This window comes from Leptonotus elevatus, chromosome 2 (genome assembly GCF_054856555.1).
Source record: "Leptonotus elevatus isolate MCC_2025b chromosome 2, RoL_Lele_1.0, whole genome shotgun sequence".
Lineage (NCBI taxonomy): Eukaryota > Metazoa > Chordata > Actinopteri > Syngnathiformes > Syngnathidae > Leptonotus > Leptonotus elevatus.
Window position 1 is genome coordinate 34,109,797 of NC_141240.1, and position 16,081 is coordinate 34,125,877.

Consider the following 16,081-nt stretch of genomic DNA (forward strand, 5'->3'; position numbering starts at 1 on the left):
GTCACACTGATGCCTTGAGGTACGGGTATAATTCGTTATGCAGCCATGCTAATACAACATCTTAAAACACTTCCCTGTGAAATAAATGGGAACGCAATAAATCTGATCTGTTTGCTGCCGCCATCTAGTGGTGGGGGGTTGAGGTGCACTTGTATTTCAAGACAGAAATACGTGAATGTTAGCGCTATAGAAATGAGTGGATGTATCATTCATTATTCGATCATGATTCTAATGTTCAGATTTACCTCCTTAATTAACAAAAGTAAGGATTATGGTTATTTTTTATTTATGAACCACGTTTCTCTTGTAAGGCTAAATTAATGGTGTATTTTCCCACAGCTGTCACAGCCAGATGAGTTTCCTGACAACCACTGCACGCTGTCCGCATCCCATTGGTCGAACGGAGCCAGAATGCATGCGCGCCAAATGTGATTGGCTAAGACCGCTGTCACTCGCTGTCCTGATTGGCTGAAGGCGAGCTCGCCGATTGGCCGACACGTCTTTCTTGGCTGCGTGAACGACTTGGTACTGATGCTGCGCGTCATCGAGTTCGAAGCATCCTCTGGACCTAGTGAAAAGCAAAACACGAGTGGCGAAGTGACTGTAAACGGGCGGGAAAGCAGGAAGGAGCCCACAACTGCCGCTCGACTAAGGGTAAGCTTCCTTCCGGTGCACAAACTGATGTAAGCGCGAGACATTAGCCGCTATTGACGTGTGGGGGGGCTGCAGGGGTCGACGCTCAAGTGCAAATACCACCGAATCGTCGAAGGATTGTTATCTAGGTCGTCATTACCTTCCGACAAAAATTGTCACAACACGGTTTTGTCAACGGCGTTTATTGTACGTCCTCTTGTCTGCGTTGCGTTCGTGGAGGTCGCGCGCGGATCAGCTGTAAGTCAACTGATCGTCCCCCCGGTCCACTGCATTGCGGAGCCACAGCGTGCCCTGCACTCGCTGCACACTGATGCGTTCAAGTAACCCACTTGGACATGTCATGTGTGTCATGTTATCGTGCCGTATGCGCTCACATTTTCACTACGACATATAGGCCCACGGTTGACCTTATTTGACACGTCGGATGGTTCAAAAATACTAATAGTCTTCAGTAGATACATCATTTGATGAGATTGTATTGATCGTGAATGTTGTATCTGTAAACAAAACTGGTGTGGACTACTAGCACGAGTTGGCCAATAATTATCGCAGATAACCGACTTGAACTAAATGTAACTTGCTTTTAATTAGTATAATTAAATTGATGAGTCGATATTACCATGGGATGAAATAAGTAAGACTCAAAGGCACTTTTGAGTCTTACTTATTTCATCCCAAAAAATCGGATATTTCTGTGATAGCGTTTGCCTGTGACGAGCTTACAAATCAAATCAGGCAGATTGTTAAAGTAGTCAAACGACATGTCATCACATTTTGAAATCAAAATAATCATCATAAAATACAACAATCCATAGTCCAACGCTTTTCAATGAGCGCAGAGCATCCTTTCACCGAGTAAGACCTAGTGACGTACAGCTTGGAATAATTGTCCGTATTGCATTTGCTCAAAAGTCAAGTCAAATTTACAACATGAGATAACTTCATTTTGACACTGGCAGATTTATCAAACGCTTACACGTCACTTCATGCCAGCGCTCTTATTATGAAATCTATTCAAACAACTTCCAGTGCACTACTTAGCGGGCTGACACTAACTTTTTTATTGCCACAAAGGCGCAGTATTCTGAGGACGCTTTCACATCATGCTTTGTTGACGTTACAGGCAGGGTTGGGAATCCAGGTCCAGAAAGTAACATCCTTGCCACATATTGCCTTAGGCCACAGGTGCTTCTATTCTAAATGAGACAAACTCATTTACCTGCCAGTTGAGTAGAAGCACCAGACTTAAACCACTCGAACAGCCCTCTGCCATTTCAGACTGGCAGCGATGGTCGCGTTCAGTCGCCAGAAGTTCTTCCAGGAGCTCACTCACGGCTGTCTGCTGCCGACAGCCCAGCAGGGTCTGGAGCAGGTGTGGCAGCTGCTGCTCATCTGCCTGCTGTGCCGCCTTCTCTGGATGTTGAGTTGAGTATTTTGCGTGTCCCGTCAGTCCCGGCGTAGCCTGGGTGGTCACGGTCTCCTTTTCCGTGGCAGGGCTCCCCTCCGTTTTGAAGCATCTGGCCACAGTGGCGGGGGGATTTTACGTCCTCTACCTGTTCTTTGAACTGCACATGATCTGGGTGGTCCTCCTGAGCCTCCTCTGCTACCTCTTCCTCTTCCTGTGTCGCCACTCGACCATGCGAGGAACCTTTCTCTCTATCACCGTGCTCATCTATCTGATGCTGGGGTAAGAATGTCGGCCTTTCACGTACTTTACAATAGGCATAATCAAATTCAAATCGATATTGCACTGTAGTAGAGTGCAATTTTCAAATTGCGAAGAAAAAAAACTAGCTCTGCTTCATTTCGGTCGCTTAGCTTTATTTTATATATATATATATATATATAAAGTGTCTAGATAAGTTGAGTGCTTAAGAAGTGAAGTCCACATGTTTACATGATCATAGTTTCATGTTTACATGAAAAGTTGAAGTGATAAAGCCAACCAATTTGTTGACATTATTTTGTCATCTGAGTTCTGATTTATGCTTACGCCACACTTGTTTGCCAGAACTTTGTCAAGTTGTTGTAGTGAGTGCTTAATTTAAAGAAATGCAAGTCACAGTGTTTAGTAAGATAACAACTCTAATTTAATTAGATCAATAAACTCCTATTAACTCATTCACTGCCATAAAATTATTATTATTTTAATTAGGGGCAACAGGCGCGATTAACATTTTTAATTGTAATTTATCACGACTTCACTAGTTAACTCACGATTAATCACAAATGTTATATCTGTACAATAAAATAATTTCTAGGTTTTCATACTCTTGTTAACAAAAGTGGAAAAAAATGTTAAACTAATAGAAAAAATTTAAATGAATTTTTGACGTTTATAGCCGTCAATGGTAGTGAATGAATTAAAAAAAAAGAAGAAGATGAAAACACTATTAAAAATTTGGGGCGTCAGGCGATAAAATTTGTAATCATAATTGATCACATGACTTCACTACTTAACTTACGATTAATCACAAATGTTATATCTGTTCTAAATGTACAATAAAAAAAATTCTAGATTTTCATACTCTTGTTAACAAAAGTGGAAAAAAAAAAGTTAAACTAATAGAAATAGTTAAAATGAATTTTTGACGTCTATAGCCGTCAATGGCAGTGAATGAGTTAATTCTAAGGCCAAAACATTTATGTTTTTAAATCTGAAAAGGTTAATTTTAATGCAGATTAATTTATTACTTGCCATTTGTTAAAAATAATTCATGGGAACTTGGGAAGTGGACCTTGAAAAAATAATCACAATTTTAAGGGAAAAAAATTACAATTGGATTATTTTACAGTACATTCCTCGCACAAATAAATAGTACGTCTTTTGGGTGACGTTTTAAGTCCAACCTAGAATCCACTATAACCTTCACACATTGAGGTACAAAAACTAATGGATTAATCTCCAGCTAATTGATTGTCAATGTGAATGGATAGCTTTTTTTTTTTTAAATAATCATCAACCATGGTGGCCCCCTGAGATTAATTCTTATTTCCCAAACGCATTACTAATCATAATACAGTGTTTTAACTAGTTCTCCGTGGCATACCGTGGAATCGTTAACCGGCCCATGCCTAGTTAACAATCAAATGCACATTTGTTTCGTGTGACTTGTATTTAATGTAATAGCGTAACGGCCCGATGAGCATCACTCTCGCTCAAAGCGATCCGTGTTGTGTTTGATTTGAGCAGAGAAGTGCACATGATGGACACCACCAACTGGCACAAGATGAGAGGTAAGCCGCGCCGCCGCGCCGCCCTTTTATGCGTTGATTATTCAAGGCCCGTTCCAAGTGTTGCCGCGCTTGCCCAGGTTCGCAGATGGTGGTGGCCATGAAAGCCATCTCGCTGGCCTTCGATCTGGACAGAGGCGTCGTGAGCGGCGTCCCTTCTCCCATCGAATTCATGGGTTACATTTACTACGTGGGAACAGTCATCTTCGGGCCGTGGATCAGCTTCAGTAGCTACAAAGAGGCTTTAGAAGGACGGAAGATGGTACGCGCGATACAATATCCCGCTCAGTAGGATTGGAAAAGTTGCATTGATTTAATTTTGTTTTTAATCCTCAGAGCCTTTCATGGTGTTTGAAAGTGTCTTTAAGCTGGCTTAAAAGTCAGATCTGCCTGGTTCTCTCCAACTGTGTGGCGCCCTACCTCTTCCCGTATTTCATTCCTGTCTTCGGGGACAAGCTGCTAAGGAGGTGAGTGGAATACGGAGGCCATACGTTTGCATTCTGGTTTGTAGTTTTATATCGTCACGCATCTCTTGAACTTTTGTCTCTTCGCAGCAAAAAGAGAAGGAAAATCAGGTAATCATTTGCAGTAACATGAACGTTCACAGCATCGCACGCTTATTTTTTGTTTTGACGTTTACCGAAACTGAAATGCTTCTCTTTTGGTCTATTTCTGCTCAGAGGTTCACTGGCAAAGTAAGTTAGTTGTTATTGTGTATATACATACCCACAGTCAGTGCCTTACCCCAGATAACTACTGTACTTCATTCATCCAATTTACAATGACCAGCATTAAAATACAGTGAACAACATCAAAAGTCCGTTTGATATTTGGTAAACCACTGGGCATAATTCAGAATTTCATAATTCAAAATTCAATTCAATTTGAATTTGAATTGACTCCGCCCCACAGGATGTTGAATTTGAATTTGAGTTACAGTAAGTGGAATTTAATTAATTGATTAATTAATTTAAGACAGATAGTAATCTCTGGATATTAGCTGTCGGCCCTTCCTCCTTAATTCCATTGATGAATATTATTCTGGGACATGCTGGGAACAAAATTTCACACGGGAAAATATTCGTCAATGGGGTTGCAGAAAGTTGGTGACCCCTTTCCTACATTTTTGTGCAAACCCAAATTATATCATATCCTTTGAACTATAAGTTGCTTCAGATCAGTCAAAAAACGCATCACGAAGAAGAAAAAACATATATATATCACACTAGACTATCACTTACTATAGTGTTTGTGTGGGAAATTTATTTGACCAAAAACTAGACCAAGAATTAGGGGTGTTAGAAAAAAAAACAACTGATGAGTATTTTCTAAATTTGAATTACAAAATCACAATAATGAATTTATAGATTCGTATCGGGATTAATCGGCATCAAATCGAATCGTGACTAAATGAATCGTGATACAAATCGAATCGCCAGGTACTAGCCAATTCACACCCCTACCAAGAATAGTGGGGCGTGGACTGGCACCCAAAATCCCTCTTCGCTAATCATTTTGATTAGAAACCTCCACTACGGGAACATTTTTCTTTTTCTTTTGAAATTGTTTACATTAACAAGGATCCCGCATTGCATTGTGGCCAACGGTAGAATCCTGGCCGGTTATTGCACCTTTTGGTGTTTTAAATTGTAAATTTTGTTGAGGCTTGACGCCCCCTGCTTAATGGTCGTTTTTTTTTTTTTCATTTTTACCTTGGTTCACAAAGTGACACAGGATTCTAGTTAGGTTAGCCATTTTAAACTAAAAAGAAAAACCTTTCCATAGTTAGAAGCGTAAGGTTCGAATTCAACCGGAATTTCGTCAACACAATTACTGAACGGGGATTTTGGGTGCCAGTTCGAGCGCACATTTTAATACAGTTATACCAGTCGCACCTGAGTCAAATTTTCAGAACCAGACAAACTATGAAAAAAAGTACAGTCAGAAATAATCATCAATAACTGTAATGGCACCGTTACTCTCCTTAGAGATGTTTGAGTCCAAGGAAGTTGTCTCAATTAACAGTGATGACAGACAATATTTTTATTTTTTTATTTTTTTGTGCTCTAGGTGGTTGTTGGCTTACGAGAACACGCTGTCTTTCCACTTAAGCAACTATTTTGTTGCTTATTTGAGCGAGACCACAGCCACTCTGGCCGGGGTCGGCTTCACCGAGGAGAAAGAAAACCTCAAATGGTCCGTAAAGCAAAGCGTCGCAATGGGCCGCATGGGCTCGTATATTCCGCACATTAAAAAACGCTTTTTCTTTGTAGGGATCTGACGGTGTCAAAGCCGCTGAACATCGAGTTTCCCCGCTCGATGGTGGAGGTGGTCACGTCGTGGAATCGGCCCATGTCACGCTTTCTGAATGCCTGTGAGTTGCAATGTTCACACGCTCATAAAAGCCCCCAAATATGAGTGAGTGGCAAATTGAAAGGACCGATTGGAAACGCCAATAATCTCACAGCCTCCTCCAAAAAAATCCCCACCAAAAATCCGTTTGTAATTATTAAATAAGGAAAATAGCACTCTCGATTCCTTCTGGTTTGCACAACTTGGTCACTGGGTGGCGGTATAACACAGTCAAATGACGAAGACTTTCAGTTAACTCGTTTAAGTGATTTGCTAATCTGCAGTAATATGAGGTCATTTTCGCAGATAATCAGTGTTCTTATTGGCAACCATTTGAGCTTTTAGTCCTAGGCTGTGTCCCCTAACCCCTCATTCACCACATAGTGACGCACTATATAGTGGCTTCACATGTAGTGCCCTCATCCTGTTTGGCGATTCGGGCAGCCAGCTCCAGATTTTCTCCTCGTCGCATATCACGTGGCTACCGTAACTGTCACGACGCACCGGCGCATAAATCTCAGATTATTTTTTTGTGAATGAAAATGTTCTAAAACTGTGCTTAAGTTCTATTTTCTACTAAAACGCATTCATTATTTCCATTGTATATATTCATGCATTGACGCCATGTTTTTGTTATACTCACAGTCACAATGCATCGTGGTCTATATCAACCCCGTTGAGTGAACTTCGATGTTCACTACTTTTCGAAGTGCATTGTGGGTAATTTTGAGTGCCCTAGATTTTCGCTCCGTGGACACTCGGACGCCACTAAAAAATGGCGTGACCCCTCAGTAGGGCACTATATAGCGAGTTGGGTGCACATTCGGACATAGCCCTGGTTTTTATTTTTTTGGTTTTCAAATCCACAAAAGTTATGTTACAATACTAGCGCCATGAGTTAGACCTGGTTTTACTGAGTCTAAACTACCAAATTACCTCCTATCTCAATTTCTTATTGCAAACAAGGTGAAAAAAACATAACAGAGACTTTTATTTTGTAGATGTATTTCAGAGTGCTCTGAAATTTGGGACTTTCTCTGCCATCATGCTGACATACGCAGCCAGTGCCCTTCTGCACGTGAGTAACAAAGCAGTCAGACTGTGCACGGCATTCCTCCATAGCGGAGTAGCAATTGTTGACTTTTCTGCTTGTGTCTGATAGGGTTTGAGTTTCCATCTGGGTGCCGTGCTCTTGTCTCTTGGCTTCATCACCTACACTGAGCACGGTGAGAGTCTGTCCAACACAAGGGTGTCAAACCAAACTGTCCGGTTGAGTCCGGCCCATTGGGATAGCACACATTTAACTGTCCTTCAGTAAACGTAACTCTTGTTGTCCACTGGAGGGCGCACTTGTAACTTCTCAATTTGCATTGTCCTAAAAAAACAAAAAACATTCGCCCAAGGGTCTGTTCTAAAATTATGTCGCCAGTGATGGTACACTGTGACTTACTAAGTTTTATTAAAACAGAAGAAGAATGTTAACGTTTATTTATTTATTTATTTATTCATTCAAATTTAACATGATATATGTTTCTTTTGTATTGCATTTTCTATTGTTTGTTTGTTAATTGGGAAAAATGCTCTTTTTATTTCCCCAAACACTGTATTTAAAAAACTATCATCAGTTTAGAGCTGTCATTTTAATACCGTGATATTTTTTCTCACTGTTATCATACCAACATAATCTAATACCGCCCCATTTATGTATGTGGACATTTATGTAAATTTAAAATTATTTCAACGTCACATTGTGTCCTTTTCTCAAATTTGTGTACACCATCTAGATCTAATGTGAAACATTTTTCTCATATTTTAGAAGATAATAATCAATAATTGTTATATATATATATATATATATATATATATATATATATATATATATATATATATATATATATATATATATATATATACATACATATATATACACACACATACTGTATATATATATATATATATAGCTTAATAGGCCACAAATAAACAAACCAGTCCAGCCTCTGAACTCAACTGAGGGTGACACTTGTGCATCTTTTACACTCGCAGCTTTGTAGTAACGGCTAATTGCAAGCCACCATTACGCTCCATTTCTGTGCACTGCGCTACAATCATTTACTATCTCTCATCGCCGGGAGGAAGCGCTTTATGTTAATGCTTCGGCCCTCTTCTGTTTTTTTGTGTCAGTGCTGCGGAAGAGACTGGCGGCCATTTTCAACGCCTGCGTTCTGTCCAAGAAATGTCAGCCAAACTGCACCCACCAGAACAAAAAGGTGACACACCCGTCGCGTTTTTTTTCCTTTTCTCTCCATAGCTCTTTGTTTTCTGTGCATGAACAGTTTGCTGACTCTTGCATCCTTCCCAAGCTCTCTATTGGACCTCTGTTAGTTATGTATGACTATTACTTTTTTTTTTTATCATAATATTTTTTTATAGCCTTTGACCCGGTTGCAGGTACACACTGCTAGCATCAGACTGTTTCTCACCGAAGACAACTTGTGTTGTCATCAGATCTCCCAGCATAGAGAAAATACTTTTCAACACTAACAGGCGCTGACAACATAACGATGTCGTATAAGAAATCTGAAAAATGAGACCGGTTTTATGCCAAACCTCTTACGTCAATATGTCTATGTAAGTAATATGCAATTTTTGACAACCTAACATCTCCTCAAAGCCTTCCAATGACTAATACAGTACAGTGGTACCTTGAGATACAAGTTACATTTGTTCCATGACCACTCGTTACTCTAAGCAGGTGAATCTCCAATTGTCTTTCTCCGTCAAAATTAATGACAATGACATGAATCCGTTAAAGCCATCCCCCCCAAAAGCAACAATAAAAACTAGTCAGGAAAAAAACTGTAAAAACTTAAAGTAAGACCCAATTAAATCGATTTTTGAAAATTGAATGTAAAAAGACCACCTGAGACAGTATCCTACAAATATGACGATGCACTTGGCGACCGATAAGACTAGTATTAATTCAACAGATGATAATTATATAAGTTGTTTATTGAGGTATAAAATAGGGATGTAACGATATGCAAACATCATAATACCATATTATCACGATATGAAGCTCACGATATGATAATTATCTTATGTTGTCACAATATTGTGGGGAGGTTGGCGATATAAAACATTTCACAATATTGTAAAAAAAGAAAAAAAGAGCTCATACTAAAAAAATATTGTGCTTTTGTACATAACAGTAATGCCCATAAACAACCTACAATCTCTAATGACACTTAATATTGAGGCACTTATTTGCTAATGCACACACACATTGAGTTCCTCCACATATTGACTCGGTTCACAAGCATATTACGTTCCCCTTCATCTGACCATTAGCGTGCATTTTAAACATAAGAAGGGCTAAAACATGCCTTGTGAAAATTAACCCACACTAAAAAAAAAACTAGCCACCAGAGAATGCTAGAACTGCATAAATGGAAATCAACCTGACTTTTTAAACACATGTGCTGCTTTTAACATGACGACGACGATATTGTGGCAGTTTTAATATCGCAATATCATGATATTGCTGTTATTGTCGCATCCCTAGTATAAAATGATGCTGTCATGGAGTTAAAAATTAGAACCAAAACATTAGCAGTCAATGAAAGCACACTCTTTTAATAGAGCAATTGCTTTGGAAGTGAATGAATTGTGCATGTGTACCTAATGTTGTGGCCAAGGAATGTGTACAGAAATGATGCCAGTGAAAGCATCATTTTCCTAACAAAAAGTGATTTTTAACAAGAACTATAGACTACAGATGTGGGAGGGGGGGGGGGGTCTTTGATGCTTACTTACTCACCCTGCTAAAATTGCAACCATTCTTAACTTCAGTTTCAACTGTCCACTTGACAGACTGTAGACTCAAACACATTCTAAAAGTTCAAAAAATATCAGAAGGAATGCTCCTCTTAAACTAATGTGGGAGGTACTGTGCTTTAATTCTTCAGGAAACGACATCTGCAGTGGTTAAAATGCAGCAGCCTCAACGGTCTGCCGGGCCCTGCCAAGTGCGATAATTTAGAGTTAGTGTGTCTGGCCGAATGCCCAGAAGAAAAAAAAAAGAACTGTTATGCAGGATTGCTTAGACAAATCCTGAGCAGCAGGAAAGGAGCCGAATGATCCCTGCAAACAAAAAGGCTTCCTGTATGGACTTACAGGCAATCCAATAAATAATATACTGTATATGTATACATGATGTTTACTGTATTGTGTGCAGACACTTTGGGTGTACATGATCAACATAGCATTCAGCGCTCTGGCAGTAGTCCATCTGACGTACTTGGGTTCAGTGTTCAATTCTAGCGTGGACTACATGGAGGAAGATGAGGTGAGCTTGTAATCTATTTGAGTGCAGATGGACCGTCCCACCCGATCTGTGTCCCCAGGAAATGTAGTGTATAAATACATGATGCAATTCACTGTAAAATGCATTTAAAAAAAAATCAATGTAGCTTCCCGCACATCGATCTGATTACGTATACAATTCGATTCATTCTAACTACTTAGAAATGTTGCATATTTTTGTGCATTTTCTCACTTCCTATCACTGCATATAACTACACTCTAAAAACTGTTGGATCAAAAATAACCCAACTGTGGGTCAAAAATGGACCGATCCTCTACTTGGGTCAATTTGACCCAACTTTGAGTCAAGAAATTGGTCTTTTAGTGTAAAACATCTTATAAATATTGGTCAGATCCTATACTTGGGTCAAAAAAATGGGTCATTTTGTATAAAACAACCCAGAAAGTTGGGTCAAATTGACCCATAAAGTGGATCGGTCTATTTTTGATCCATAATAGGGTTACTTTTGACCCAACAGTTTTTAGAGTGTATGTTGTTTTTCAACTCTTTTTTTCTCTTGTTCTAACCTGGCAATAGTCAGACTGATAATTGTGATTCACTCAAGGGAGTTCTCATAGTTTGTGAACAAATATCGCGAGAATTCAGCTTGCTGGCAAGATTATCAATTTTCTCCATTTTCTCAAATACAGTAGTACCTCGGAGTTTGAACATAATTCGTTCCTGCGAAGTGTTCAAAGTCTGAATTGTTCAACCTCCGAAACATTTATTCTCATAGGAAATAATGTAAATGCATTGAATCCGTTCCCAAGCTCCAAAAACAGAACATTTCTATTTTAATTTCTATTTATGTAAAAAAACATGTACACTATGTACAGTATTTTAAACAATTAAAAATACCTTACCTTTTTGTTGTTGTGGTGTGATGGCATCAGTGGATGATAAATGCTATGTTAATGCGAGCTTTGGTTCAGTGCTGAGTTTGTGTATTTTACATTGGGCATATTGTTAGACTACTAAGCGGTCTTTGCGTGCGTTGTTTAACGTCAGGCACGTTGTTGAACACCTAAGGGGGGTCCTCCTGCCAGTATTTACAGAAGTAGTCACGGTAGTTACAACGGCGCGATAATCTCCTTCCTAACTCCACTGTGGTTCGTAGCACTGTATGTTTTTCTTTGCTGCCACTGGCACTGGTTGTCTTTCTTTGGGCCCATGGCGAAGAAAATTGTCGTGGAAAAAAAATCCAAATGCACTCACGAGCATGGAGCACCTCCGGGAGTATTCACAATCTGAGCAGTGCATCGTCTCAACTACCGCAACGTGAACATTCGGCATTGCTCGGCTTCACTCGGTTACCCGTTTTCAAGGTACGTTCGGCTTAGCTTGCTTTGCCTGGGTATTCGAACTCCGAAAATGAGTTCAAACTCCGAGGCATTTTTTGCTCAGATTTTTCGAAGTCCGATTTGTTCGAGTTCTGAGACGTTCAAACTCCGAGGTTCCACTGTAGTGGGGTGGGCCTCCATGGGTTTCACCCAAAAACATGTTTTTTTGCGGCTTTTTTGGCTGTAAAAGAATCAAGAGTAATTACACCTCCACTGCAGTGTGTGGCAGTGTCCACATTGTTACACTCCTTGACCATGTTTTCCGAGAACGGATTTGAAATCCTTTTTCTTTTTTTTTTGCTCCTCTGCTTTATGTCCCAACCCCCTTACAGGATGACATAAGCCACCATACCATTCAAAAGTGGTCAGAGCTGAGCTGGACAAGCCACTGGATCACATTTGGATGCTGGATATTGTACCGCCTCGTTCTCTAGATTAGAGAAGGCGCAAAAGAAGCAGCAATAAGGTTTCTCTTCCCTGTGACTGTCAGAGAAGCAGTCGATGGCGAGGCAGGCGGCGCTTGGCGCCTGTTTCATTTGTCATCCCAACCTGCTGGGGACTCCTTTTGATATCATCACCATTCTTCTTCCTCCTTTTATATGGACGCTGTCTTCTTTTTTCTTTCTTTCTGCGTGCTCTTGCTGTGACAGCAGTTACTGATGTCTCGCTGCGAGTCACAATCGATATCGATCGGCGTGGCGGAGATCCGCTTGTCCTCTCCCGGGATTGAGCTGTTATCTCTGCACCAGACGCGCTTTCCCTTCACCTCAAGCGGTTCATAATCATATTTTCCCCCGTGATGATGACGATCAACGGATATTGCACAATGTCCTTGTTCAGTTATTCCCACGGAAAGAACAACGAGCATATTTGGAAACTTTTTAAAGGGAAACTTGACTCATTTAGTATTTTCAGCAATATAAAAGTGAATATTTTGTCGATAATTAATTTGATGACTTCATTATTTTCATCTACAAAGAATACCTTTAAAAACACATTTTTGCCACTTGCTCTCGACTGAAAATGACATTACAGGTGCTCAGAGCTCAGTTAACGAACAGTCACGGTTTCTGGGTTTGGTCATGTGACGTGAGCAAACTGAGCCATGATTGGTCGTTTTTCTGAGCCCTAAGTACACGTGATGTCATTTTCAGTCAAGGGGCAAAATGTGTTTTTAAAGGTATTAATTAATTATACATGAAAAATGGCAACGTTAGCAAATTAATTCTAGACAAAATATGATCTTTTTACTGCTGACAATGACTAAATGAGGCAAGCATCCCTTTAACTTATGTCACTCTATCACCGAGCATTTCTTTTGAGCGAGCATGTGTGAGACGATGAGTTTACATAAGGATGAATAGAGCACAAATAATGTCCAAATATTTATTTTTGTCTGTTGATTTTCTCTTTTACCCATAGTTGCAAATGTTTGCCCTAAGCTTAAGATGATGTCCTTCAATGAATTGTTGAGCCTGAAAATTCACACACACAAAAAAAAGACAACACTTTTTGTCATATTTGTTAACTCATTCAGTGCCATTGACGACTATAGACGTCAAAAATCAATTTTAAGTAGGCTGGCAGTGAATGAGTTAAGAGAGTCATTATGACGAGAAAAATGGTCTGTAAAAAAACACACAAAAAGCAGTTCTCTTTACACCTCTAATTTAAATTGCAATAAACGAGCACACTTTTTTTTTTTAACTACCATCAAGAGATAGAAGGTGTGACTTATCGTTTGTCACGCACTTGTGGGGATACCACCTTATCATTTGTGATGGGATCTTACTATAATGCTTAAAGTTATTATTTTGACGTTTGGATGAGTGTGCCCATAAGTTCCATGTTCTACTGCCAAGTCATAGTGATTCGTTCAACAAATGTCATAAAAAGTCATGTGTCTTAAAATGGTCAACTCCTGCTTACAGCAAAAGTAAATCAAGCAGTAATCCTTGATGATTTTGCTATTACAATTGAAGTTTTTAATCAATATTGCACATGGGAGTGTAGACAATAAACCCTTTCAGTATTCTTTTTTTTTTTGCGTAACATTTTGTAGGAATAATTGTACAGTTGGTCTTATTGTGTATTTCGTCACGATAACTTTGCACCACAGATGATCACCTGAAAAAAATGTCTGATTGCGTTTACATACTCTGCGTAGTTGCAACATCAAAGGATTGCATTGTGACTAAGTGCAAGCAAGGGTTCGTTAGAGCCTGAGGGTTCGACTCTATTTTCATCAATGGTGCAAATCCTGCGCAGCGCGTGGCGTAAGTCGGTGTGGATACACGTTAGGTCCGAGGTTGGCAATTTCGAAACATCTCTGTGTGGATGTTGATGCGTAATCGTAGCGATCCGTGCATGAGGGGAACATTATTACTGATCTAACTGAGGTGTGGCAACAGACAACAGACAACTTAAAAATGTCTGAGGAGCTCAGTATGTCTGCCTGCACCCTCGTCAAATTCACCAAAATCGCATTAGACCAGATGTCTACCTTGCGCCAGTATTTAGATGTGGTCTGAGCATGTGTAACATTAGATCAACGTTCTGCCACCAAATTGCTGCTTCACCAAGCGTATTTTTAAAGACCCTCCCCTTTCTGCGTTGGAGCTGCCAGCTTGGCGCAGACAGGTGTGCCAAATTAGCAAATTGAGGTGAAAATCCAGATCTGCCAACATTTGCACTACACCGCAGATGTTCCATCTATGAAAATAGAGCCCGGAGTGTTTGCTGCTCAATCCAGCATTCATTTTCAAAGAGAATATTTTTCCTGTAAATGTGAATATACTGATCCACCTGTGCTAATCGTTTTATAAAATTTTACAAGAAACCTGTCAGGTGTTGTTTTTTGGAATTACACTTGTACACGCACGCACGCACACACACACACACACACACACACACACACACACGTTTGTTTTACTATCTTTGTGGGGCCATCTCATTGACATAATGTATTTCCCAGCAAAATGGCCCCCACATGGATGGGTGGGGCCCACAACTCTGTGAAGTCCCAGAATGTTGGCCCCACTATGTAACCAAAACAAGACCACACACACACACACACACACACACAGGTTTTTCATTGCAAATGCATTTCCTAGACCCTCCCCCAAACCCCAACCATCAAAAATAATTGCCTACCCCTTACTCTTTACCCTGACCTCAACCATAACCCAATTCAAACCTAAACTCTAAAACCAAGTCTTGACCCTCAAAAAGAGGTCTAAACTTGTGGGGCCCAGCAAAATGGCCCCACATGGACGGGTGGGCCCCACAACTCTGTGAAATCCCAAAATGTTGGCCCCACTATGTAACAAAAACAAGACCGCACACACACACACACACACACATGAGTCTCACATCTCGTTTGGCCACCTAACCACACACGGGAAGCCACATAACATTTTTGCTATCTAAAGTGTGGATAATGCTACAATTTTTTTTGTTTTTTCCCCCCCCATATATGTACAAAAACCTAGTGTGTTGCATTTATGAAATCAGTAAACTGCTACAAAGAACATAACAAATACGTATGAACTCTTAAAAAAGGTACTTGTTGAAGCACTATTTCATTCACTGATGTAAAACATACTACAGCTATATTTGTAAAATAATAGGTATTTACAACATTTCTTTTACCCACTTAAGGTCATTTCTGCTCCAAACCTCAATGTCCACCATCGGCACATCAGGAAAGTTAAAGTACCACTGATTGTCACACCCAACTAAGTGGGGCGAAATTCGTTCTGCGCATTCGACACATCCCCTGAGCGGTGAGCAGCAGGGGTTGCGTTCGGGAATCCTTTTGTGATCTAACATCCCAAATCTAACCCTTAATGCTGAGTGTCGAGCAGTGTGGCAAATGGGTCCCATTTATATAGTCTTTGGTATGACCCGGCCGGGGATTGAACCCACGACCTCCCAGTCTCAGGCGCGAACACTCTACAAGGCCACAGTAATGCGTGACCCAAATTACTTTGATCATAGTTCATGTAAAGCAAATATCTCAATAAATCTTGGCGCCAAGCATTTCACATCAGCACAAAAAATCAACAAAATGTTTTATTTTAATATTACAAGCAGGGCTGGACTGGCCATCTGTCATATAGGACAGCTGCCCGGTCGG

The 16,081-nt window shown here is 40.1% G+C and overlaps 1 protein-coding gene across 2 annotated transcripts; it reads left to right on the forward strand.

The window, feature by feature from the left end:
• Positions 1–499: 499 nt before the first annotated feature.
• LOC147179743 (protein-serine O-palmitoleoyltransferase porcupine-like) lies at positions 500–14,782 on the forward strand. 2 transcript variants are annotated; one of them, XM_086069484.1, is made up of 15 exons: positions 500–654; positions 1,778–2,078; positions 2,149–2,341; positions 3,848–3,891; positions 3,969–4,150; positions 4,225–4,355; positions 4,443–4,463; positions 4,569–4,583; positions 5,959–6,084; positions 6,162–6,262; positions 7,242–7,318; positions 7,403–7,466; positions 8,422–8,507; positions 10,475–10,585; positions 12,276–14,782. In XM_086069484.1, the coding sequence occupies exons 2-15, from the start codon at positions 1,943–1,945 to the stop codon at positions 12,375–12,377; spliced, it is 1,389 nt and encodes a 462-aa protein (XP_085925610.1). In that variant the 5' UTR covers positions 500–654; positions 1,778–1,942; the 3' UTR covers positions 12,378–14,782. The 2 variants fall into 2 exon arrangements, with proteins under 2 accessions (XP_085925610.1, XP_085925611.1); XM_086069485.1 differs by lacking the exon at positions 4,569–4,583.
• Positions 14,783–16,081: the final 1,299 nt, after the last annotated feature.